Consider the following 27,216-nt stretch of genomic DNA (forward strand, 5'->3'; position numbering starts at 1 on the left):
GGAGACCACACTGTAATTGAGTGCAGTCTTCTTGGAAAGGGAAGTGTGAAGGAGATATGAAAATAGCAGCCATAATATCCTTTCACATCCAAGCGATTAGGAAACACGCGCTCGAATCCCGTAGCTAACAGCAAGCAGCTTAGCCTGAGCTACCTGCCCGTGCCCGGAGCCCCGGCTGCGGCTGGAGGCGAGCCTGGCTGCAGCTGGAGGCGAGCGCGGCCGCCTGCTCGGAGCAAGTGCTCAGGAAACCCGGGGCGCAGCCCGAGCGCCGGGGCGCAGAGCTGCCGCCAGGGACCGCAACCGTGATGGAGCTTCCGCACGGCGGCTCCCCGGGCTCGGGCGCCTTGCACACACACCTGGCTCCTGTTTTCCCTCCTGTCCTTGCAGATCTGATAAAGGAGACTGGTGTTTCGCATCCCCAGCATCCTGCAGCAATTCTGTACACTTACCAGCACAAAGTTTTTGTAGACAATTCAAAGTTTACTCATATTTCATTGAAAATAATACCTATATTCTGGCCCTTCTTTGGTTAGAAAAAGTTAAGTATTATTTTGCACAAATGCCAATGAAAATCAGTAATTTACAAGATGTATTAAAAAAAACCTTACAGTAAAGACAAAATCTGAATAATTTCAGTTGTTACTACGTTATTGTTTTGGGAGAAATAAATGAATTATGTCACAATGCTCCTACTTCTTATACATCCTAACTTAAAGCTGCTTAATACTGAAACCTATTTAAAGTTCTTGTAATGTAGCTTGCTTTTCCTATTTTAAGATGTTGGTGTTTAGAACAGGGGGAGAGGTAAAACCCTGTCAGTTGGACATTGCAGAAACAGGAGTGCAATTCTGGGGTGTGTTTCTTGAGCTAAGGATGTAACTGCCTCTGGTTGGGATAGATTTGACATAATTGATGGAAGACTTGGCAACAGTGAGAGATTTCAGACAGAGGAATAGACTCGAGATGCCTCTTGCTCTGGAGAGGAAAAGAATGTAGTAGACCTTTGATCTTCGAGATGTTCAACACTAGTGTTAGTGTCTGTTCCTGTCCTTTCACTACTGTTGCTTTCCTCTGCCCTATTGGGCCTTCCAGCCTAGAGGAGATATCTGTGCCAGTTTCTGTGCTTGATCCCAGTGTGTCCTGCATGATAAAAACCTGCTATATATCCAGCACAGAAATCAGGTAAGATTTAAACATATAAGAATACATACATGTATCTTTTTCTCTCTTAATTTATAAGCAAATCACATTTGGTAGGTACAAACTGTTGCAAAAACCAGCAACAGGAATGCCCTTCATCAAATAATTGACAGACAAATTTGAAAGTCAAAGATGCAGTCATCTGAGAAAGGAAATATAAAAGGTAACTATAAAGTTCTTTAACAGACACACGAAATAACAACCCAATGGTTTTGTTTCAGAAACTGTGGAACTTTCTTAGTTAACAAAAGGAAATTGGTAGATACATGCCTGGAAATAATTCAATCTTGGAAATTGTTTGAGAACTTGCAAGACCTTGGTAATATACTCTACTGTGTAAGGAATCCTGCTTATCATACAGAAAGCTAATAATCCAGCTGGTACTATCTGTTGCACCCTTGATTCACTGCTCTTTAACTTTTCAAGATATTTGTTCTGACTTTCAATCCTACTTTTCATAGACTGTTTGTACTTTGGGGATGTTCCCTTTTTCAAGTTTATAAAATAGCTGCATGCCAATTTGGGGAATTTAACAGTAGTATTTTTTTTAAATTATTATGGACTCTAATGATTTTTGGCACCCGGTTCACCATTTAAAACTTTCTGGATGTTTAGCATATTTGGTCAAGACTGATGGTCTGGTTTACCAACTTTCCAGGGAATTTCTGTCACATTCGCCAACAATTCATTATAACATCAACACTTGTAATTGTAGATTTTGGACTGTTATAGTTTCATACTGCTAGGTACAGCTGAATTGGCTGACCTATATGTGAACCGCGGTTTTCGTGTTTTACAGACGAACTCATGTTTTGCTCACACCAGTAAATCTGCGGATCTTACTGTTCGCTTCGTCAAGAGTTATTCACACAAGTAAGGCCTGTCAGTCTGAGCCCTTAAGTAGTAAAATTATCTCTGTAATAAAAAAATGTGATTGTTCTTTTGTAGATGTTATTTAGTTTTTTGATCTAAACATTCTTCAGGTGTGAGAGATGTAATGTGTATGAAAAGAAATCAGACTAATAAGGTTGTATCCTTAGCAATAAACAAGCAGTTAACCATTTCATTTCTAATGCCACTTATTAAAAATAATGCAGAACCATATTCTACAAAAAAATAATTCCACTTAGTTGCTATCATTGGGTAGAATTTCAAAGGTTCTCTGCCTTTTTTTCAACTATGGGGGCAATTAAAGGGTCTACGCTTTAGCAGGCAACTTGGTTTCTAATAAATTTCCATTTGAAACTGACATTTCTTTTCTACAGACTACATGTTAACTTATTGTTTCCTCTGCAGGACTAGGGATAATTTCTGTGTAACTTAAGAGATAAGTGTCTGGCTGCTCATAACAAGATGGAAAGGATCCATCTGCTATTAAAAAGTTTTCTGGAGTGTGATGCTTTTCTTGTTTTCAGTGCAGAAACCAATATTGTCAAGACAATGAACAACTGTCTTTCAGATTATGCACCAGCAAGGAATATATATGACAGTTTAAACTAGTACCCCAGTATTTTTCTAGAAGCAGTCATAAATGGTTTTCATTTTTCATTCAGTTTTTCCAGTAGCCTGTTAGAAACCTTCCCTTGGGCTGAAACTGAAAAACAACCCAAGCGTTACACTACTGTGATATCTTTATATGGATCATTACTATTACTGATTTTACTCAGAAACAGGTTATGAGGCAACTCTCACAATATTTATAAAATGTAACTTTTAATTTCATTATTAACATTGTCTATACTTAGGATGATATAGTCTTGACAAACAACTGTAAACGTTAACCACTGTTCAATCTAGACATAACAACCACTGTGGAAAGTGCGATTTTGGGGAAAAGTTTCGACATACAATCCAGCAAATCTCTCTTTCCCTTTTGTCAAGAGAATGTTATTTTTATGATCACAATTTCATAAAACAGTTTGAGATGTTTCCAATGTTTGAAGACACTATGTTTTTTCAGCATTAAAACTGTCCATGGCAGCCTGCTGTTTTTGTAGAGTAACAGTGGCACTTCATGGTCAAAAGGTAAAATAGCATAATTGAAATTCAAGTGAAAAAATATGAATTATTACAGAGAGGGAAAAAAAAAGCTGTTTTCTCTGCTTCACTTCTGCCATCAGTATGGTTATACTTCTTACTCACTTTAGACTGTAGCATAATTTGGGAAGGGGGTATTTTTGTTACTTGAGTGGGATTTTCAAAGATGCTAGGAACTGGCCTAACTTTTTATATGTGTGTATATGGAATACGGAATCAAAATCATGCTCCTGTTAAGCATGTTTGAAGGCTCTTTTCTATTTTCAGTGCTAAAAGGACACTAATATTTGATGCTGTTATTCCACTCTGGTTCTTACCCTTTCTTCCTTGAGGACCAGCTAATCCTTGCAATCCTGGAGGTCCTGAAAATCCATGTTTCCCTCTTTCTCCCGGTTCTCCTGGCAATCCCTGGGGGCCCATAGCACCTGAGGAGGAAAAAAAATCTTTACTATGCAAAACTGTTGATTTTGTTTCCATTCTATCCAAAACCACTGTTATTCACAGGTACCTGAAAGTGCATGGAAATGTCTGACTGACTGACTTCCTCTGAGAAGCCTGGAACAGATTCTATGTGGATATTATCTGTGTATACTAAAATAGTCTCCTCCACAGAGGTGCATCCTCTGCTGCATTGGCCTGTTCCATCTCTTGAACTGCTACATGACAAGGTGTTTTTAAACTTTGGCATTGCCTTACCTGGAAATCCAGGTATTCCTGGGTATCCAGGTTGCCCCTTGAGTCCTGGTCTTCCAGGTTGCCCGTGGATACCTGATGACCCTTTCTCTCCTGGGAATCCACAGAGTCCTTATAGAGGAAAAAAAATTGCAGTTTCTCATTTAATAAGTTACTCATTCCTCATTCCATATTTAAAAATATAAAACTACAGTAAGGTTTTACTTGAATAGAAAAACAATTCTGTTTTCGATAAATACCTGCATGCATTGTTAGCACTGAACCTCCCGTTCTCTCTGGTGATATCTCTAAATAAAGCGTATAAATGGCTAGCAAGATACAGGCAAGCCACTTGTTCTCCTGGCAGCTTTCAGTATGTTCACAGGTGTATTAAACTATAGTAGACTCTCTCTCCCATGTTCACACCACCATTATTTCATGGTGATACCTCTCCAGCCCCTTGGTTTGTAACAATCAAAAAGACAGCTCAATAGGTAGGAAGCAGAGCTCCTTCCCAACCCCTCCCACACACCAGCAAAGCTGCTAGAAATGTGCTTATGTCCAGTTCTGTCCAATCCTCTTCTGAGTAGTGCAGAGGTACCTGGTAATCCTGGATCTCCTGGAGGCCCTTTTTGACCCCGTGTGCCAAGCAGAACAGTTGGATCACCTTTCTCACCTGTTAAGGTAGGATGAATTTCATTTGATATAAATGTTCTTTTCACCTACAAAACTCAAACTGGAGAGTTTTGTAGGACTGCAAAATTGCCTCACAAATACTAACAGTGAGAAGACGATTCTATAAAATGGACTGAGAGAACAGAAAATGCCAAGTGCTTTGGCGCATGGAAATTATCTGCCAGTTCAGGCTGCCTTGAAGTACTAACTTGGTTTATTTAGATTCCTGCCAGCATCAAGGCACATTTCCCACATGCACTGGGATATTTGCTTTGTGTGATACAATGTACCAAGAACCTCAACAATTATGGTAACTTTTCTAGTATTGGTAGCATATACTGAATACACTGAAAGATGTTACACAAATTCCCTTTTAATAAAGCATTTTAATAAAGCATAGAACTCCAAAGAGGTAGGTTTGGAAGGATATGCAAGATGAGTACAGTATGAGTCAAATTAATGTAGAACTTTTAAGGGACATCTGGGGCTTTAAGCCAGTTAACCTCCTTCTGGCTCTCCTGGAAATCCTATTTAACAGACTCAATAATTCCAAGGAATTTTGCTTTACCTTGTCTGTATAAATGTCTGATCTTTCCTACCTACTTGTGCTGTCTCGAGCTTTTTTTGTCTGATGTTACCGTGAAGGTAAGAGGAAATAACGACGTCCAAGTAGCACTGGAGATCATCTACCCTGCCACTCTCCATTTTTTTTTTTAGTTATTTCCTCCTTGATTTAAGGATTTTTTTTAGCAAGTTTGTTTTAAATCCATCTCATAAACTTTCCCTTATATTGAGTATGGTTTTTACTTTTTTTTTCATAGAAATACATTGCCTTGCTGAGAAGGTGATGTATTTTTGAGGAAAGCGAAAATGTAACTGAGAGAATTTCTCTAGTCGCTTTCCTTTTTTTTTCACCCCGAGATGTTGATTTAACTTAATTATTTTTTAAGAATAAAATTAGGCTCCAAGGAAATTTAGAATAACATAGGTGACATTTTACATTGTTTAAACATCAATATTTAAAATCTAAATATTACACAAGTTCTCAGAGTGATCTCAACACATGCGAGAAGCATATAAGTAGAAATTCAGTTTTTCGGCTCAATAGCATTGGATGCATGGATAATACAAATTCTTCCCTTTCTTTTAAAAAAAATTACTGAATTTTCAAGTATTTAAATATGATAGCCTACAACATTATAAAAGTAATTATAAAGTGTTACTTATTGTTTTTAAAACTTCATATGTCTGTAAAATGCCATAGATAATGAAGTCTTCCTTCACTGGATTTGACAGATTTAAAAGATGTATTACGAGTAGGTTAAGTAGGTACTTTTTCTGGATTTGGTTAAATTTTAAAATTCCATGAAATTTGACAAAAATTCTTCTAAAGTATTTTAAGATGTGGTATCATTAAATTCAAATTTTGCCTTTGGGTAGATAGATTTTTTTAATGACATTCCCATTTAAATTATGTTCACTTCTGTCCCATTTTCTTTTGTATAGTGAGTGCACACCATGTATTGAAATATATACATCCTAATAATACTACTCTTTTTCAAAAGCACATCTACATTATTACCTTTAGGTCCTTTTGGGCCAGTCAGTCCTGGATTTCCAGGGATTCCTGGTAAGCCAACATCACCCTGATTTATTTAAATACAAAATAAAATGTTTCATGTAAGACATATAATATGTGACAGGAATTATCTGTAAGAGCATTTGATTCTCTCACAGTGGTAAAAAAGATGACTTAGCAACCAATCTGAGTAGTAAGACTATATCTTAAACTCAACAGAAAAGCAAGCTGTCTTTGTTACTGGTCAAACATTGATCATTAATGCTTCCAAGAACTTCTAGATTATATTTTCTAATCATTTTTGTGTTTTTATAGTTTTTGCTAATATTGGCTTGAAATTTTTAAATTTTGTACAATGGGCTTGAATAATTTGATTTAAAAGGTACTACGAAAATGTACCAAACATTATATTTTATACAAACAATAATATCAGTGGTAGCCAGCCTGCATCCTACGTGATGTACGTTTGCTTTAGTGTGTTTGTTTTTGAGCAGCAGTGTCTGCCTTTGTTGTGTTGAGCGCAAGCTGTCGGTGCGGGCACAGAAGACCCTCAGCCAGCATCTTGGCTGCTCTCTCAGACATGAGGCAGCAGCCATATAAACTTCAGCCTGAGGCTGCTGCTGTCTTGTGGTAGTAACCACTAAGTAACCTGTCAATCTTTTCTTTAGAATCATGTTAATTCTCTTAATAGTAAAATGCAGCCTGGAGTTCCACCAAGTGGCAACATAGCAAGATAACATGCATCTAGGAGAGGGGCAAGAGACCCTTCCTTGGCATTGCCTACAATTTCCTTGCTAAAAGAACTCCAGGCATTGAAGTGCTGCACTAAGGAACTGACTTTTCATATTATGAGATTGATGCTCTTTTCTCAGGGGAAAGGTCCAATGGGTAAGTACAAAATAAATACTCTGTGCCTTATGTTTTAGAGTCAGGAGAGATGTAGCTGCAAAGTCTAGAGTCTTTTATTTTCACTTTCAATTTACCTGGTCACCTGGTTGTCCTTGAAAACCCATAATTCCTTGAAAGCCTTTTGGTCCTGGAAACCCTCGTGGTCCTGGAAATCCCATCAGTCCAGTGTCACCATGGTCACCTGGCAGTCCTGGGAGACCATGCTTCCCTGGAAATCCCGGGATGCCTCTGGAACCGATGTTGCCTTTTTCACCTGAAGTTAATTGCAAGATGACCAGTTTACTCAAGCTGTCATTTGATGCTGATTTGGAGCATGGCTGTGCATTCACACTTTGTAATTGCCTTAGTAACTGCTCAAAGAAACTAGCCATGCATATAGCTTAATACTCTACAGATGCAGCAGGGTAGCTAGATGATACTGTGAGTCCAAACCTAAAAAAGCCTTTTTTACTCAATTGGAGGAATGAGTACCTGTGTGCAGATCTGTTTTATGGTCTTACCTCTTTCACCTCTAAGGCCATGTTCTCCAGGAAGCCCTGGTTCCCCCTTTTGTCCCTTCTCAAGTCGAATGGTAATGCAGCCACTGTCTCCTGGTGGTCCTCTTTCACCTTTGAATACAAGTAAATCCTTGATGACCAAGATATCTTGAAAGGTAATTTTAGTTGAAGGCTTTCTTCACAGAGAAAGTCTTCAGCAGATACTAGCTGTTTCAGCAGGTTCACTGCTGGCACCACTGTTTCTTCTCTTGCTTTTTATATAAATCAATAGTAACCAAGCCTATGCTACATCAGAATCATTCCCTGTCTGACTAGACAGAGGGCAACTGCACTGTCCACTGTGCAGTCTGTGATTTTGAATGACTATACCCTCAAAATGGTTATTCTCCTCTCCATATTAATATTTAAAGAAGATATTTTCTGTATGTTTTATACAGTGAATTGCACAGGTAATACAGAAAACATAAAAATCTTGTTTCAGATGTGTACAGGACACAGGTCAAGGTTTCTCTGAACTGGTTTGATCTACAGCAGTAAATGCATCTATTGATCTGAGTGGAATACATTTTTCTTAGTGAATTTTCATTACATAATCAAAAGTGAGAGAACTGGATTTGGTATATCTGGAAATGGAAAAGAATATACTGTTGTAACAAGAACATGTAAAGATATACCAACCACAGTTGTAATGAAATTAGAGAGTGAAGAGGTTTTTACATACCTTTTATTCCCAAATCCCCACATTCTCCAACAGGTCCAGGTAGACCCATTTCTCCTCCTTCCCCTTTTAAACCAGAGATTCCCATTGGCCCTTGTGTTCCTGGGAGTCCTGGGAATCCTTGAGGTCCTCGAATCCCTTTGCTTCCTGGTAATATTAAATCATTTGTTTACATATTCAGTCTGTTCTCATACTCTAAGAAAGAGTATAAAGCAAAAAGTAGTGTTTAGAAAAAACTCCTTAGGAAATCAAGAAAGCTAATTGATGATGGAAGACTCCTACAAGACGGTATGTTACAGACCTGCTGCTTTGCAAGGTGCTCGGCATACCTGTAGGGCCTGGGAAACCAGGCACTCCCCTATCCCCAGGAGATCCCGGAACTCCGCGGGAGCCTGGAGGACCTGGCGCCCCTGGGGAGCCAGGAGAGCCTTTGAGACCTTTCAGCCCAGGTGGTCCTGCAAGGCCTCTGTCTCCTCTCTGACCTTTGAAGCCTTGTAAGCCTGAGGGAAAAAAAGAATAGTTTATTCTGCTCTGCGTGTAGTATATACAAGCAGGAAAAAAAGGCTCAGCAATTGCTTTTAGAAAGTAAAAAATGGTAGATTTTGGTGTGAACTTAAAGATCATCAATCATGGCAAAACAACTTAAAAGCTCTGCCACCATTCTGGACAGGAATCTTGGTTCTGTCTAGATTTTTATCTGGAGTATTTTGTTTTCTGTAATGAGTGAAATATCAGTGTAAGCTTCTGTGAAAAATCCTAACTTTAAAATTAAAGTGATCCTAATTTTTAATTCAAAAGTACTTTTAATTAAACACTTTTTTCCTGCTTTCCTTATATCCTTAAAGGAAACCATACTTAATCATACTTAAGCTAAAGAATAAGGAAGATGAGATTTTGGAGTAATGTCAGGAACTAAGTTAAGTTAGTCAGGACAACACTGTAAGAGGTATTTTGCTCTTCTTTTTATTATTCCATAGCAAACACATTGTGATTTGGCCAGTTAAAGAACAGCATTTAGGGGAAGGTAAGTTGGACAAAATCTGAGAGGCATATTATATATTCCCTGGGTAAAAAGGAGCTTCCTACTAAGGAACAGTCCCTGTCTATACCAACTACAGAAATTATATTTGTCATGCTAGTTGCGCACACACACACACACACACACACAAAAGTGTTTGTTGGAGAAGATATGAAAATATGCAAAGCTTAGTGTGAGGCAACCTAAAGATGTTGTCTACCTTGAGCTCCTGGTCGGCCTGTGACACCTCTGAGTCCTGGTGGCCCTGGCAAACCCCTGTCACATGGTAGACCAGGGAAGCCTGGGCAGCCTGGTACTCCTATACCGCCTTCTGGGCCTCTAAAACCTTTGGCTCCTGGAAATCCTGGAGTGCCAGGTTGCCCTGGAAACAAAAAACATTGCAAAAGGTTTTCCTTTCATTACTCACCACCCCTCAGAATTCCTAATTGTAATTCAGAAGTGCAATATTTGGTTATTGGAGTATTTTACTTAACCTCAAGTTTTTGTCCAAGTTGCAAAAACTGATGCTTTTCTGCAATTTAGAATTAACCGTTGTGGAGAATGCTGCTGCTCTAATAGAACAAATACCAATTCAGCTCTCATCTAGTGGTGAGGAAGGTTTATGGCATGAGACACAAGCTGTTTCTGATGTGTGGGAGAACAGAATGGAAGGGGTTCACAGGTATGGACCAGCCACAGAGAGATGGATTCAGTTCTACAGGGGTTCTCTGCGCAGAAGGGCATGTGTGTTGACATAAAAGGAGGGTCTACAGAAGGAATCAGGAATATCTGCTGTGAACCAGAAAGGACCTGGTGCTGTGGAAACACAGATGAGGAGAATACTGTAACTCTGGGCAAACAAATCATCCGTCTCTCTGTAAGTGTTCTCCCTCCTTTTGCTGCTTGCTTCTTTTTTTTTTTTTTTTTGGTCTTTTCAGAGTAGGCAGTTGGTGAATGTGTTAAGCAGAGCATAAGACTCTAATCAGAGATGGCCGCCTAAGAGTCAAATAACAGTAAGGATTGGGGAAAGGCATTTGCATCCTCCAGTGCTGATCTGCCACAGTGGCTGCTCAGCTGTAAGAATGCAAATGTGAGAACGTGGCCTATCTTCAGTAACCTTCATGGATCCATGTCATGGTAGCTACACCAGAACCAGCACTGGTCTTTGTTCATACCTTGAAGCCCAGGAACGCCTGGATCACCCCTTGTTCCTTGAGTGCCAGGCGGTCCTGGCGGTCCTCTGTAGCCTGGGATTCCTGGAGGACCATATGTAGTATCACCTGGAACGCCCTTCTGACCATCTAGGCCAGGTGGACCTGGAGGGCCACTTCTGCCATCAACTGTAGATCCTCTTTCACCTTCATCACCAGGATCACCAGCTTTTCCTCGAAAGCCTGTCAGTATGATTTTTAAATTCAAACAGGGCATAATTCAGAGGATTTTAAAGAAGTGTTGAACATCATAATGCAAATTTAACTAGAACTAAATTATCACTTTGCAAAGAAAAGTAACATAATACAATAAATTTTAGATTTCTTATTTACAGCTAGTGATACATGAGGAATGAAGGACATCATTTGTGTGAGAACTGGCTTTGGGCTAATATCTTGGGCTAGTGTTTATTTTGTGTGTGGTCATTCTTTATCCAGTTCTATTTTCTAAAACAGTACTGATTATTTTCCATTTATAATGCAAATGTATTTACACTTTACTATTTTCTCCACTGCGCTGAATTTTAGGTCGCTGAAGTACCTGTTAGAGGTAAGAAAGGCAAATGGTAAAGATTCCTCTACCCATCAGCTTTAGTTGTAGCATAATTCCTATTTTAATCTACCGTGATAGCTCCTTACCCTATCTGTGTGTATTTTACCCTGACCAGCAGGTCTCTTAGACAAAGAAAAGCACGTTTCACCTTGTGGCCCAGGGATTCCTGCTCCTGGTCTGCCTGGCTGGCCTTTCTGCCCATCAATGCCATTTGGTCCAGGATGACCAGGGAGTCCTTTTAAACCCTTTTGTCCTGGAAACAGAGCATACACAACTTAATAAACCTCCAGGGAAACATTATTGCATCTTTATCCCATACTACACAGTATAGGATTTATACGCAAACACATGTACTTGGAAGACAGGTGTGGCTGCTGTTTTACTAAATGGATTGGTATTCTAATCCTTAAACAGCAGATTGCAAATCTCCAGAGCAAACTAGTAAAAATAATCTATTGTGACATTTTAGTATCACAGATATCAACAACATCAACCCTGGCAATGATAGCTGTCAGCTCAACTTCTTATGTATACCTGTGCTATATGTTCGCTCTGGAATGGTGCTGCTGAACTCATTACACTAATCTCTGTTCTGGCATCTCTGTATGAGATTTAGCTGCTACCTGCAATACTGATATCCAGGAGCTCTGTAACACCATTTTAAAATGTCAGTTTCTTCAGTCAGCCTCTTTATTTGTTCCGATTAGCATCTCTGTATTTTCATGAGATTTTTCCAGATGTTTTGGAAGTGATCACAAGCAACATTTGTCCAGTTCCTGGTACAGTTCTTGTAATTTAATTTGAACAGGTGAAGTCTTGGTAATAAATGTTTAGATTCTGGCATTCAAGTATAATTTGCTACGAGCAATATCATTCTATAAATTACAGACTTGCAGCATATCTTGGCTTAACACTTCTTTCCTGGCATCCAGATGTAGGCATTCTAGGTCCTGCCTGAATCAAACCGTCTGCCTATTTTCAGCCTCTCTCTCTGCATTTAAATTGAAGGAGGGCAGTTTCAGGCAGCTACCTTCATGTAATCATTTCTGCGTATGCAGTCTGCATACCCTCTGATCATGCAAACTGAAGCTGTCAAGCCTTTGCTTAGATTAGTATTAGATTGCAGTTTTACATTTTGAGAGAGATAGCTGTTGAAACCTAACATGTGTGCTGTATGTTTTATTTTTATGATAGCTTTTTTTTTTTGTTAGTGATTATAACTTGATTTCAATTAAGAAAAACAGAATTTTCCCCCATCTGCTCCTCAGTAGACCTACCTTGAACACCTTTAAAACCTGGGGGTCCTGGACTTCCAGGGGATGGTGGAGTAATGCAAATTGTCTCACCTGAAGCAAGAGGGAAAAAAGAAACTGGTAACTTTTATTTGTAAGTAAATGGAATCCGTTTGCTGTAATATCTCTGTTAAATTAACCCTGTATCCAGGCAAAGAAAAGGGACTATTTATGCATATCACCCTTTCCATACTATATTTCTGGTGGAGGTTTAGTGGAGAATCTTGAAACATATTTTTCATATTTATTTATATTATTGGTAGCGAATTGAGATGTTGATTGCAACTGTGTAAAGACAAAGATTTTATTTTTACTTTGTATCAGCAGAAATTTGTCTTCACAATAAGCTGTGTTGAAAGAAAGAGAAATGATGTTTTAATCTCAATTCTCTGTACATTTCTGGCTTATTCTTATTGATATCAGGCTGGAATTGTTTTTAACCAGGGAATATTTATAAGCAGACTAAGCCACAAGCACGAGTGCTTCCTCAGCAAAAATGCCTTGCCCTCTGAATTCTTATATACAGGAATACTCTTTTCTTCAGTGTGCAAGCAGTAGTTACAGGTGCAGAGCCCCTAAAGATTCATATTTCCGCCAGGGTTTCCTGTAAATCCAGACAGTGTTCTACTTCTCAGTGGACCTGTTTCACATGACCACTAAGCTTGCCATAATTGCTTTTCACTATAAATGAATGAATGCCTCTGCATATAATCAATGTTTGGTAGGATCTATTACAGTGCCTTAAGTATTTCATCTCTTAATCTCTATCTCTTAATGTCAACATTCAGAATTACCTTTCTGACCCTTTGGCCCAGGTGGCCCAACACTACCAGTATCACCGAAGTCTCCAGGCACTCCTCTGGCTCCTGGTGGGCCAGGAAACCCCAGGCCAGGCAATCCCATACGTCCTTTCACCCCAGGACTTCCTGGGACCCCAGGGAACCCTTTGTCACCCAGCAGCGGTACTCCCGAGTCACCCTAAAAGAAAAGCGTTTGTAGATAAGAAGGAACAAGACCTGATTTCTTTCTTTCTTCTTGATTATCAAAAGCTGTGTAATACAAATATCTCAGGAAACCATGGTACGAGGTTAAGTAGATGGATGGGTGACATGAGCAGTTTAAAATATTCAAAGGCAATTGAACATAGGGCAGAGTCTCATCCCATATCCACACCGTATTTGCAGAAATTATACCCAGAAATCCCACAATGAAAGGTAGTATTTATAAGGAAATCATTTTTCAATAATTAATAACTATAATATTTGTTTGATCAAAAGAATCATAAAAAAAACTATTAAAGGCATTAATCTGCTACATATATGGAATAAAATTATGCCTTTAAGCAATAGAAAAAAAAGTCACCAAAAGTCAAACAAACCTTTTCTCCTTTTTCTCCAGGCAATCCTAGTTCCCCATCTCTGCCGTGATTTCCTCTTTGTCCTGGAAATCCTGGAATCCCTCTAGGACCTCTTTCACCTTTTATTCCTTAAAACAATTTGTAAAATGAAATACAATATTTACAGCAGCTTTTTAAAATTTCTTTCTGCTCATATAAATGCTGGGTAACCATTCATTACATCTGAATCTGTATATAATGATTTTCAGTTCTTGAATTCACATTCACTTGATGAGGTATTTTGGGTTTAGGAAGGCAGAATGTAGTTGGACACCTCAGGGAACAACTCGGTCTCTCTGTTTATAGGCACAAGAACACAGCTTCTGTTCTTTCAATATGCAGAGAGTAGAGATGTTTTGCTCCTGAAATCAGACAATGTTTTAATCCTTGATTTCTCTGAAATCAGGATACAGCCATGCCATACAGCCCATTTGCACCACTGTTCTGAAAGTTGTGGGCATGTGTGCTTGTGTGTGTACATTGCTCTTCCATTACTTTTTATGAAAAAGTAATTTTTGCATAAATCAAAAGTTCTTGGCACAAATTAAAACTCTAGATTTATTTAGATTAATTTTGCTGTGTCAAGAAATACTTTGCAAATAGCAAATATTTTACCCCACTTCAATGTCCGTAAGCACACACAGGCATCCAAAACTAAACTAATGTTTTATGACCAGTAAGTTAGGCTTTCTTCTGTTTCAACAATTAATTTAGCATTTCTAATTAAGCTTTGTCGACAGATTGTTGTAACTTGTTGTTTTCAGCTTCTTTTGCTTTTGCAAATCATAAGCGTGTCTGTGAAGGGTCTTTGATCTATTTAACTGCAAGAATTTTGTTTGTGCAACTCGTGGCCCTACTGTTTCTCTTCAAGGCCTGGTTCACAGTATTTTTTAGAAATAGGGTAGGAATTTGAATGGCCACAGAGATTTTGATTTTTTCCCACGGAGAATGCTGCTGGCTTAAATGAAGGTAACAAACGAAATACTGGCTATGGCACTTCAGGAGATGTGTTCATGTACAATAATAATTCTTCATACTTCAACAAGAATTGTGTTCTGTTTCGTCTTTGATATATGGTCCTTGATAGGATCCTGATTATCACTCAGGACACAAAAAGTCATTTGTTACCATTAACAGCAAGTAGTTGAACCTGTTTCATGTCTCAAAGTTAAAAGTATGATCAAAGAGATGGTACCAAGAAAGCAGTCTGGGTAAACAGGACTTCTAGGATTCAGTAACTTGGCAAATAATGCTTTTAATAAGAGCACATCAATGCAGTTCTCATTACCTCGGCATGAGAGAGGAAACAAAAAGGCTAATGATAAAATGCAGCCTTGCCTTTTATTCTAATTCTTCCTGGGTCACCTTTCTCTCCTTTTTCACCATCTTGCCCAGCAGAACCAGGTGTTCCCTTACCGTTGAACAACAACAAAAAAGTGTCAGTTACTCTCAAGCAATGAAACAATATACACAATGGGAGTTAAATATCTAACTTTAGTTCTAAAACTATACCAACTACAGTATTTAGTGAAAAAAGAATCACTCTCCCTTTTGACTTCTATAAAGACATTTGTGAACAGAGCCTTATCTTTCAGTTTATCTCTGCTAAAAGCGTAGAAATACAACTATATAAAATGAAGTAACGCAGGAAGGAATTGACTCTTGCTCAACTATAGTTTATAAATGCAAGAAAATTAAGCTATAAACAATTTATAAACTCTTCCCTTTGCAGATTGCAACCCTGATGCCACCGAGCTAAGCAACAAGCATCACAACTGCTCAGTGAGGCTGCCTTCCCCCAGACAGACGTGCCAGGAGGTAGGTGAAAAAGCCTATAGCAAGAAAGATAGTCACACAAATTTACAAGTCTTTATTTTGATGGTTATAGTAATTTTCCTGCTACAAACTACTAAATCAAAGGCAAAAATCTTAATTCCGTTTCTGCTTTGTTGCTTATAAATGTATCATAAAGAGAGACGGAATTGTTCTCAGTGACAGCTCCTCAGGAAGAACAAACTTGGATTGAGCAGTGACCAAAAAGAGGGGATTATAAAGTAATATGGAACAGCTAGGGGACAAACACAACACAAAAAAATAACATTGCCTTTCATATAGGTAGTATCTGTGGCAGGGCGAGACTATATTAGGACTGCCTCATCAAAGTAATTAAGACTGTGGATGCTCCTCTAAATATTTCAAGTAATTTATGTTAAAAAAAGGAGGAGGGAGAAGAAAAAAGAAAATTGCTTGAAATATCTAACTAAAATGAAGGTTTCCTTCCTCTGCCACCCCCAGATGTCGACATAAAATCCATCTTGACCTGCTGATGTCATGCAATTCTTTGTCTTAATAACATTTTGCTGGAATTTTTTTTCCTTTGAAATAACTGAAAAAACTCTTCACTGAGGAAATGTGTGTGTCAACAATATTATCATGAAAAATGGTGGGTATTCAAAGCTAAAAGTAAAATAAAGCTGAAACCAAAACAAAATGAACACACACCAGCCTTCCCAAGCATCCTGACCACCCCACAGATAAAGCCTGGTATAAAAATTCCCCTTTATGCAAGGGAAAAAAAAAGCCTAACTAAGCTATAAAACTATGCAATAAGGAGTTGTAAATGCAACTTTGAGAGAATTTTTCAGGGCAGTTTCTTTCCCCTACCCTCTACCCCCAAAATATTTCTCTCATGAAAACTACTCACAGGGAACCCCGGTGATCCCATTGCACCAGATAAACCCGGACTTCCTTTTTCTCCATATCTTCCAGGGTATCCTATTTGTCCTTTCTTTCCTTGAGTTCCTGGAGGTCCTTGTATACCACGGACACCAGGAGGACCAGGACTACATGAGCAGAGGCCTTGAGCTCCTATGTGGGTGTTACAAAATTGCATTTAAACAATTGCAAAATTAGTAACACTGCCTTTTTCTTTTCTGTATGTGTAAGTGCTCAGACTATTTTATTTCATGATGGCCTTCAACAGAAGTGAAGCATGTCAGTATCCTTTTACTGTGTTGAAAACCTGCAGTATCAGGATGACTCTATTAATTTAGAAACCACAACATGAACAGGTCACTTTACAGACCCTTTTGATAGGCATGATCTTTCAAGTTATCATAAACTTGTGCTCGCACATTTAGACCTGAGGTGCTGATAGGTCTGGCTAAGGTCTTGTATTTAAAATGTTGCTATGCAGGCAGACTTACCCTTTTCTCCTTTTTCACCTTTCCTTCCTGGAGGGCCTGTCTGACCTTTTGCTCCAGGTTCTCCAGGGATACCTCTGTCAGCACAAATTACACCTTTCAAGAAACAGAAATTGTACAGCTAATATAAATAAGGCTTACTGTTTTCACAACTTAATGCATGTGTTCTCTTTTCCCTTATTTTGGCATCTTCACATGGTAATTAGAGATCTGATGAAATGCTTTAGAAGTCATTGCTTACATATCACTATACAAAAGTCAGTCTGGCTAGAGCTCATGTTCACACAAGTGCTTTTTCTTTGCTACCATTTTTTCCTTTCCCATTGTTGAACTTCTGGGCTCTTGTTTCTTTAATAAGGATGTTGATTTGGTCTTTTCTCCAATTAGGTCTGTTTTTAAATTCAAGTGCTGTATTTTTAAGAAATATTTTTCATATTTGTTAGCGTGGGGATCTAAAACTATGAAAACCTTGACATCTTATGTATGGACATTGACGGATAATTAACAGAGAAAAATGTCTTCTATAGTACACATCCTGCTTATTTATATCAAAAGTGGTGGAGAAAGAAGAACATTTTTGTTAGTGCTTCACTCTTGAGTCTATTCATGTGCAAAATGATGTTCTCCCAGTACAAATTGCTGATGCTGATGAACCTACTGGGTAGCCCAGGTAAGCCTGGTCTTCCTGGCTGTCCTGGTAATCCTGGCGGCCCAGGAAAACCTGGTCTTCCTGGGGCTGATTCACCTGTTCCAGGGAAACCAGGGTCACCTTGAAAACCTTGTGGTCCTGGTGCCCCACTTGTTCCTGGCAGGCCAGGTAGACCTGTAAAGAAAATAATGATATATGACCCATCCAACATCATAACAAGGATTACTATGAGATAGTAATGAGGAAATTGTAGGCCATTCAGAACTATCCTGCAGAAGAGCTTCTATAACAATGACTTAACTGGCCAAAAATCCTTTGAAATTCCTCTGTTTATTTTTATTTATTTAATAATTTCTCTAGTTTTGATTTCTATCTTTTTAGCTTCTCCAAAATTTCCAGGAAAAAAAAAAAAAAGGAGGATTCTGCTTTGGACCTTCAAATACTGTCTCACTTCAGTTCATTATTTATTTATTTTTTTTCCCAGACACCCTAGCCAATCTTTTTGTTCTTTACACATAACAAAGTCCACACCTTGGATCATCTATGTCATCTTGGTCTTCACCTTTTTGAGGCAGAGAAGAGAATTTCTGGGCACAGCAGACCACAGAGTCACAGTGGTTGGTAGCATTCTGTTTTCTCTTTTGTTCATTTCCTAGTAATTCCTACTGTTTTATTTTAGGCTTTTTTTTTTTTTTGGCTCTTATTTAGTGCTGAGCTAACATTTTTATAGAACTGTCTGGAAAGTCCACATCCTTACTGTTAGTGACTCACTGTCGACTAGAATAAAGAGTTTTCCTACAGGTAGATAGTTTACATTTTAATCCCAACATCTCTTACTTGTGCCATCATCTCCCGGTCTTCCTAGTGGGCCTGCAGGACCAGGTGGTCCAATTGACCCCATATCACCAGCGGGACCTGGAAATCCAGGATCTCCCTGTAGACCTACACAGAATTTTAAAATATGTGAATTTAATATCATGTGCAATTGACACCTTAGATTTAAAGTAAGATGCATCTGAAATTATAATTCAAGAACTACACAAACTACCATTACCTGACATGGGTCTTTTTCATAGGTCTAAATGTGCTGAACAACTAGAGACAGCCTTGCAGATTGAGCTGCAACTATATATGCATAAAGATATTTAAAGCAAATATTTGATCTGAAATGTGTGTGTCTAAAATTGCTCCAGTAAGGTCAGTGAGACTCAAATGAAATGCAGGATGTGGCAATTAGGGAGACAGTGTTTTAAGATCCCCGGTGAATCACTAATGATCGCTTTCAAACACCTTAGCAAAACAAGTCCTGTATACTATATGGTAAAAAAAGTAATTACAATTAGCTATAACCTTTTACAGGAAAGAGTGGAGTTCCAACAGTTCCAGGAGGACCTGGGGGCCCTTTTTCTCCAGGATCCCCCTGTAAAAACCCAACAATAAAGTTTACAGACAGATACAAACATGCACTTTGCTAGTGTGTTACTGAAATTTTCAACAATAGCGGGGGCACAAAGATGTGACAAATCCAAATCCAATTAAATAATTACAGTACAGTAAAAACAGTAATATATCCTAATTCATACACATCTACTTGACATTTCAGAGCTTGCAATTGCTGTGTCTGATTTCATTCACAGTATTGTAAAACAGGGCCAATTACAGTAAAAACAATTGAAATGTAAATGCTTTAATTCAAAAATAACTTAAACTATGTTTCAAAGTTGTATAAAAAAATAGGAAATTACTTTTATGATGACAGATAAGCATGAGTTAACCTAAATCAGTTGCATGCATGCTTGATTACTTTTCTTTTGCTCTGTGCATAAGCAAATGTAGTGTCATCTTCCTGAATCTTTATGCAAACATTCGTACTTTTCCTTAGCAGTTTCTACTGATAATTGATTACTGTCTGCTTACTCATTGCAGCGTTTACTGTGGCTTCTGAGGCTGTTGGCTAAGGAACAGGGATTGAAGAGAGGTTCTGTCTATTCACTGTGATATTCCTTCTCCACATATTTTCTCACATTTGTAAACAATGTCCCTCACTAAAATAATATGCTTATCAGAGTGAGCATTTATTAATGACACAACACTCAGTTTGATTCCAGTTTTGAGGGATAATGGACTGGACTGATATTTCTATTATTGAATGAGACATGCAATATTTACATCTAATTAGCATCTAAAAGACCCCGCATTATTATAATGCTGACAATGGGCAAAGGCAGAAAAATGGACATCCATGGAGATTTTTTTCCAACTATGACTACATAAACTCAGAAATAACTGTTGGCAAAGGGGAACCATCAGCTCCTGTGGTCAGTAATGTGGAGTTGCCCCTCTCATCATATGCACTAGACAGAAAAGTTTACTCCCATAGTTACTTACTGTTACTATGCTGAGTAACCATGACTATCATGAAAACAGTAAATCTTAAAACTAATTATTATTATAGAAAAAGCAATGATCTGATTGGCAAGTACTCTTGGGAGGAACTATTAACACTAAAAAGATCTATCTATCTATGTATGTGTTTGTTCTTTTTACCTTTATGCCTGGATAGCCAACTTGTCCAGGAAAACCAGCAACTCCTGGTTCTCCCTGGAAAAGATTACATAAATATCTTTGGGTAAATCTCTTAATACATTAATGTTGCACAAAAAAATCAATATGCTATCATACTGGCACCTTGTAGTAACATTCACAGTTACTATAATAATACAGTCATCTGGAGAATAATTCAAGAAGCAAATATCTACACATGAATGTGATTTATGAATAATGTGACTATTAGTTTAATTAGATTTGGTAATGAGCCAGAAAGGCAAACAAAATACATACATAAGACAAAGTGACAAAACTTGCCAAGGTATATAACTTTTTATCATGCTATCTGCATGTTCCACTTGCTATTCCTTTGGCTCACAACTTAGGATTCCCTTGCCAACCTCAGCCCAATTTCAGAGAGGGCAGAGGTTCCAAGGCCAAGGAGTTCATACAACTTTAGTGGCAACAGACAGTGGAGGAGAAAGGAGGGAATGCAGTAAGAGCTACTAAGCATCAAGAAGTTCCAAATCTACACAAATCCATAGGAAATCAGACCTCATTGATGCCACTGCTCAGAGTGCTGCTTGGACTTTATCTCTTACCTTTATTCCAGGAAAACCTGCAGGTCCATAAGATCCAGGACTACCCTGATAAAAGCAAGCAGATTGAAAACTAAAGCAGTAAAAGACGATTCAAAACCACATATATTTAGAAATGCCGATCACTTAATATTCCTTAGATAATTATTACTTGGCATAATATTTCCCAGTAGCTAGCATTTCCAATCATTTTGCATGGACATGACTTTGAACTATAGCCAAAAAGTCTTCACTTAATTTTTTTTATTATATTGTACCAAGGATAATAGCAGACATATTGCTCCACGTGAGCACTGTTATGCAAATCAGGTGGAAGCAGCTGCAAACACTTGACACCAGTATGTGCCAAATACATTAAATTTAGTGTGTTAGTACTGCATTATTGCACAGTAGCTTTGTGCAATGCTAAATATTTATTGAATAAGCCCATGGATTTTTTGTCTTTCCAAAGACAGAAAATACCTATGATTTTATGCTTATGTCTGGGATGGGGTGACTCCCAGAACAAGAAAGATGTAAATACTCTAGACTGAAAGTAAGATAAAATTGTTTTAAAAAAAAATCTTCTTTTTTAAATTAAACCAACTTAATCTAACTGCCAAATATTTGCTAAAATAATCATAGTTAATTTGTGAAATAATTTACTGTGCAGCTTTCTTACCCGTACTCCAAGGAATCCTGGAACACCTTTTTCACCCTTTTCTCCTCTCCCAGATACACCCTGAAACATTCAAAACAAAATGAGTAATCATTTTGTTTAATGAGCAATGAGTAATGCTTTTGTTTAAGCAAAATGATTGGTAAAGTGCTGTTATGAGCCTTATTTTATGTGCATGTTAGGCTATGTATATATTACATTAATAGTACTTGCCTCACTTGTTAGGTTAATTTATTGGGGTTTATTTCATTTATCAGTTCTTCAATTATCCACTTATAGGCTTAGTTATTCAAGGAACATAAAACTGCTGCATAAAACATATATATACATATATATATCTACATATATAATACATATATATATATATAATCACATTACTTACTTTAGGTCCACGTGGTCCTCTGTATCCTGTAACCCCAGGAAGTCCTTTTTGACCCTAAGTGTACAGGAAAAGCCTCTAAGTGTATTTGTATATGCATGACCTGTCTATGTGCCATTTAACTTTCCTTACTGTGATAAACAGGCATCTCTCAGGCAATGAGCCTGTGGGAAGGGGCTGAACAGGTTTGCAACTGAATGTGGTGGTTTATTACAGCAAGGTATGTCCTATTTATGGCCACATGGCAAAAATTACATCACAGACTTGTACTTGCCAAGTTGAGTACAGTTAAAGGCAAATAGACATTAACACCTTTTCTCCTTTGAACAACTGAGCTCCAGGAGGTCCAATTAACAGTGGGGACCCTGGTGGTCCAGGAAGTCCAACATCACCCTGCAGAAACCAGAGGAACAGCAGAAAGAAAGGGTCTGTCCAGTGCAGCAATTCAGTGAGACTTAGCACCTATTCCCACTGTACTACAGAACTATGTATTTCTTTACTCACTGAACATATGCAGATAAACCAGGGTTTCTACTGAGGTCTGTAAGCTTCTCTGCGTTATTCCCAGATGAGCATGGCTGAAAATCCTAATTTACTTCTATTCTCCCCCATTATTAAAAAATAATATTACATGAAGGAAATAAATGAGAGCTGTGAAGTCATAGTTACAGTGAGACAGTTACATGACTGTCTCTCTTTGCTGTCATGTTCCATCCTTAAGCCTTTGAGCACATGGCTTCCTGAATGTAAACAGGAGATTTGCCATGGAAAGTTATGCATGTTATAAACTTATACGGATTCCAAAAAGCAATTTGACCTTTGTTGGAAGCCATGAATATGCTCAAAGGTGGAGAGAGGGAGAAGAAATATGACTACGAGCTTCTCCTGTTATTACAGAATCACTGCAAGATCAGAAAATCCAAAGATCCACATGGAACCCACACACCTGTGAATATTTGATTCAACAAAAACTCAAGAATGCACTTCTGTTCAAGAGATCTTCAATAAATGCAACTTATTTTCTTAGGATGTGCTTCTAACTTTACAGCAAGGACAGCTTTAATAACATTTATTTTCTTACCGGCTCCCCCTTTTGTCCATCCACTCCAATGCCTGGATTTCCCTAGTTGACAGAAAACACACACACAGTTTTACAGATAATCAGAAAATCCCGATAATAGAATTTAATTTAAAAAATTGGGAAAACCTGATAACAACCATAAGAGATGTTTCAAAATCTGCATGAATTAATACATTATCTTACTAACAACTTCAGGAAAAATAGTTCCTACCTGTTCACCTGGCAAACCTGGGAAACCTGGTGCACCCTTTAAAAGAAAGTGAAGAAAAGTTAGGATGCCTCATATAAAAAGACAGTTTTACTTTGAAAATTATACTTAATTGACAGCATCACACAGAGTTAGAATCTCCACCTGGGATACACCTCTCAACCTGTAATTTTCCTCACCTGGTTGCTACTTTCAGAAGGGCTGAACTGTGGCTCCCCCCTTTCCTGTCTCCCAAGATGGCTTTGGGGAAAGGGAATAAAGGAGAGAGCACCACCAGCTTCCAGGATCAAACACGTTCATGTAAGTATGGGAAAGAACAACAGATACCCCAATTCTCATACTTCCAAGCTCACAAGGTAAGGAAAAAAACTCTCTTTTTACATTAAAACAGGTTCTAACAGCAGTAGACTACAATTCATGCATATCCTGAAAATAAGAGCTTATGTAACTGTGGTGATCTTACAGGCAAGCCTGGTTGGCCTGGGTATCCAGGTGGGCCTGTGCTACCTCTTGATCCTCTAGGTCCCTGAAAAAGATGACAAAACAAAAGACTTGCTTGTGAAAATACCTAAAGCTTTTCCCTTTCTTCACAAAAGTAGTTTCTCTAAAACACCTGAATTATTTCCACCCAGGTATCCTTGGCTCTGAAGTTTATTCCTCTCCTGCAATCTCATGGCACTAGTTTTTGGATGGTATTGTACAGATACTGAGCAATGCAAAACTATACAATACCAATGTGCTGAGCAAATACCTGGTTAGGAATACCTTCTTAGCAACTGTGCTAGAGAGTAGGGACTTGATAGAGCTCATTAATTAATATCTCTATGAAGGACTTAAAAAGGGAATCCCAGAGCCATAAGAGTGTAAGTCTGAAAGAGCTCACTAACCACATTAAATCCTCTCTCCTACACCTGACATATTTTCATGGCCAAAATATGGTAAAATACTATGTGTTCTTGGAAGACTGCAAAGATACCAACTGACGCCAACACATTCTTCAAAAGCATCTTGAATTTCAAAAGTCAAATATTTGACAAACTGAGTATATTAGGGGTACCAGCTACCCAATGCCTTGCCACTGCTTGGCCCAAACCACAGGGCAGCATTGTGGGCAATGTCCAGTTTTGCTGTTTTCATTAAGCAAAAGAATTGGCCATGGGGGCAATCTATAGGAACTGAATTTTTGTGGTACTGTGCTCTTGAATATTGCTACTTAAGAAAGGCACGGAGAAATCCCACTATTGCTTTATTATATCCAAAATGTATGTACGGGTCCTGCCAACTGTACTTACAGGCATGCCAGGAGGTCCAGGATCACCTCTGTCTCCCTGAAATGATAGTTGTTTAACAAATTAATGATGATAATGTTTGACTTTTAATTTTAGCTTTATAATTTTTAAGCTCTTAAGCCATCTGATATTGCTGTATATTTGCATTAATCTTGACTACAGCAAGCTTTATCAAACAGTTCAATAGTGTAACAGTTTATTTTTGGAAATATTTAAATGTGCCATATATTTTTCTTTAAGATATATATAGTTTTTAATCACATACTCACAGGAGGTCCTTTTCCAAAATGAGAAAGATATACTGAATTTCCTTTTTCTCCTTTTTGTCCCGGATAGCCCTTTAAAAATAGGAAGAGGAGAGGAAAAAAAAAAAAAAAAAAAAAAAAAAAAGTCTTGTCAAACATTATGCTCTAGTCTCTAAGAGCAGAGACTTATTGATACTTCCCTTGGTTGTGTTCTTCTGGTGTCCACATATCACTAGGTAATGCGCAAGAAATCCAAGTGTAGCAAGTATAACTAGTTGGAATCTATAGCCAATTAGCTGTTGGCTTCAATAAACTCAGTACTGTTATCCACAGAATTTAACCCCTTTAAAGATGTATTTTTTTGCTGATATTTATGGTGACTGTTTAAATCCTGATTCAGAATAAAATCTGTAAAGTCTTTACCCCTGGAATGCAACAATGAGGAGAAGGGAGTTGCAGCTGCCTGCAGCTGCATATATCTATAGTAGCCTGTGTACACATTAGAGGTCAAACAGCTGCAACACAGGAAAACATGTATTTGTCTTTGCATTATTTAACTCATGTTTCTAAACACACTTTACATATCATCTCTTACATAATCAAACCTCTTCAGGAGATTCAGTTTGTTAGCCTCTACGTGACTTAAAAGGTCTTACAAATAGAAACCCTGTTCTATTCAGTTACCCATGAAGTAAATGCTCAGATTGTTAAAGATAACAGAAGTAAAGCTGACGTATGTATGTAGCATTACATAAAGTTATGAGAGACAAATTTTTAAGTAGGAAATAAAATATATTAGCTGTAATATACAGTCAAGCTGATACTTAGTGCAACAAATTGATTTTAAAACAGGCAATTTGCAGAGTGAGGTTGGAATGACATTCTTGTACATGAGCAAATATGGTTACAATGTCTTGTTTTTCTGGGCAGCTAAATTAATTTGCATTGGAGTTTTAGTGTGGATATGCAAGGCTACATGCCTATTGCATCTTCATTCCTTTTCAAGTTGCAAACACTTTTCTAGGTCTGCCAAAAAGCATGTTCCCGGAGTTGGCGGATTTAGGCTATAATTTGTCCAGTGTCTCACTTTCCTTTTTTTTTTTTGTAACTGTGCCTACTTTAGTTAAAGGCTAATTTCATTCTGAAAGATCCAGTAAATGAGGAAAAGTGAGCAGAAGCTATTTTACCATTTTGGAGGATAAAGAAGTTACCTTCTGAGGTGTAACACATCAGATTATCATGTTTTTTTTTTTTTATCAGGTTATGAGTTTGATAGACTATTGTAGGTCCAAGACTGGAAATGCTTTTTTTTTGGTATATTTTGTATTTTGATAATGTCATCTTATCTCACCCTTTGAACAGTTCTTGATTACCTAGGGCTGAATCAGCCCTAACTGTGTTGTTTAGTTTCTAGTAAACCTATTGGACTTTCATTAATCTGCACAGGTGGCTTTTTTTTCTTTTTCTTTATTTAGAAAATTTTAGGGAAGCTTCTAAACCAACTAATGAGCTATATTAATCATTCAGAACTAAAACCTGTTTTTGCAAAAAGTCACAGACTAGAGACTAGAAATTGTACAGAACAATTTCTTTGGAGCTATGGCAATTTTTATCATTTGCAGATATTACTTTGTGGTTTTTACCTTCATTAGTAAGGGATTGCCAGCGTACATATTTAAACAATTTTAAAATGCTTCCCATTTTAACAGGAAAAGTGACCAATATGGAAGTGCTAATTTTAAACATTTTAACTAGAAAGATCTCTGTGTTCAGATCAACACCCAGGCAAGGCTGGCTATGCACACAGCAGCCATGAGCAGGTACACACGAGAAGCGGCACGTGGCCACTTACAGTTTTAAGACTACAGGTCTGGAGGAGATCTCTTGATCTGTTGTGTTATCTACCACTGAAAATCTTCAATTGCTGCAGATTTATACTTGCTGAGGCTTCAACTAACTGCTGAGTCCTCTCAGATTAGAGGACTTGGATCCTCTACTAGGATCCCTACTATTAGATCCCTACTATTAATACTTTGAAGATTTTTCAAATGGTACAATGGTTTTGAGCTATTCCTTCTCAATGTTACTGGCTTTGGTATGGTTATGTGTAGGGAAATAAAGCAGAATTTAACTCTTAAATTAGACCAATATACTTTAAGGATAAAAGAACTTTATTTGACATTCAAGGTTATAGCTATCAAGCTATCAAGCGTCCTATATTCCCTTTAGGTTTAGTGAGAATGAAAGGTGTATGAAACTTAAGGGTGCAGTAGAGAAAAATATCCTCATAGAGCAGATGAAGCCAAGCATCCACATCCATAAAGCTAGTGCCATAATTAAAACTCCTTTCATTTTAAGGCATGTTATTTTGGAGAGGAAATACATATATACATCATCAATAAACAGTAAAAATTCTTGTAACATACATAATGACCTCTTGGTCCAATGTATCCATTTTCGCCTGGGAAGCCTGGATCTCCTCTTGAGCCATTGCAGCCATCCAAACCACGTTTACCTGGGGGTCCTTCGCTTCCTGGTAATCCCTGACAGACAGTTTAATACTGGTTACAGCTACAACATTATACATAGGGAACTACTTTT

General features: G+C 37.9%; 1 protein-coding gene across 3 annotated transcripts in view; it reads right to left on the reverse strand.

Annotated features, from left to right (window-relative positions):
• The window catches only part of COL4A4 (collagen type IV alpha 4 chain), a 56,800-nt gene that overhangs the window by 9,963 nt on the left and 19,621 nt on the right, over positions 1-27,216 (reverse strand). For 2 of the 3 annotated variants that reach the window (XM_026040105.1, XM_026040106.1), the window contains exons 7-37: positions 27,042-27,158; positions 24,640-24,708; positions 24,374-24,409; positions 23,545-23,607; positions 23,085-23,120; positions 22,874-22,915; positions 22,105-22,185; positions 21,796-21,849; positions 21,417-21,476; positions 20,759-20,803; positions 20,157-20,210; positions 18,960-19,029; positions 18,447-18,551; positions 17,619-17,783; positions 16,964-17,056; positions 16,462-16,625; positions 15,096-15,168; positions 13,740-13,846; positions 13,156-13,339; positions 12,347-12,415; positions 11,218-11,322; positions 10,481-10,699; positions 9,526-9,687; positions 8,617-8,787; positions 8,291-8,434; positions 7,573-7,680; positions 7,147-7,325; positions 6,167-6,230; positions 4,511-4,585; positions 3,934-4,041; positions 3,555-3,662 (exon numbers count right to left, since the gene is read on the reverse strand). In XM_026040105.1, coding sequence (XP_025895890.1) covers positions 3,555-3,662; positions 3,934-4,041; positions 4,511-4,585; positions 6,167-6,230; positions 7,147-7,325; positions 7,573-7,680; positions 8,291-8,434; positions 8,617-8,787; positions 9,526-9,687; positions 10,481-10,699; positions 11,218-11,322; positions 12,347-12,415; positions 13,156-13,339; positions 13,740-13,846; positions 15,096-15,168; positions 16,462-16,625; positions 16,964-17,056; positions 17,619-17,783; positions 18,447-18,551; positions 18,960-19,029; positions 20,157-20,210; positions 20,759-20,803; positions 21,417-21,476; positions 21,796-21,849; positions 22,105-22,185; positions 22,874-22,915; positions 23,085-23,120; positions 23,545-23,607; positions 24,374-24,409; positions 24,640-24,708; positions 27,042-27,158 — 3,130 coding nt within the window. Of the gene's footprint in view, positions 1-3,554; positions 3,663-3,933; positions 4,042-4,510; positions 4,586-6,166; positions 6,231-7,146; positions 7,326-7,572; positions 7,681-8,290; positions 8,435-8,616; positions 8,788-9,525; positions 9,688-10,480; positions 10,700-11,217; positions 11,323-12,346; positions 12,416-13,155; positions 13,340-13,739; positions 13,847-15,095; positions 15,169-16,461; positions 16,626-16,963; positions 17,057-17,618; positions 17,784-18,446; positions 18,552-18,959; positions 19,030-20,156; positions 20,211-20,758; positions 20,804-21,416; positions 21,477-21,795; positions 21,850-22,104; positions 22,186-22,873; positions 22,916-23,084; positions 23,121-23,544; positions 23,608-24,373; positions 24,410-24,639; positions 24,709-27,041; positions 27,159-27,216 lie in introns of those variants that run through there. The other variant, XM_026040107.1, reaches the window with a different exon arrangement.

Source organism: Nothoprocta perdicaria, unplaced genomic scaffold, assembly GCF_003342845.1.
Source record: "Nothoprocta perdicaria isolate Ctin4 unplaced genomic scaffold, notPer1 scaffold_25, whole genome shotgun sequence".
NCBI classification, from domain to species: domain Eukaryota; kingdom Metazoa; phylum Chordata; class Aves; order Tinamiformes; family Tinamidae; genus Nothoprocta; species Nothoprocta perdicaria.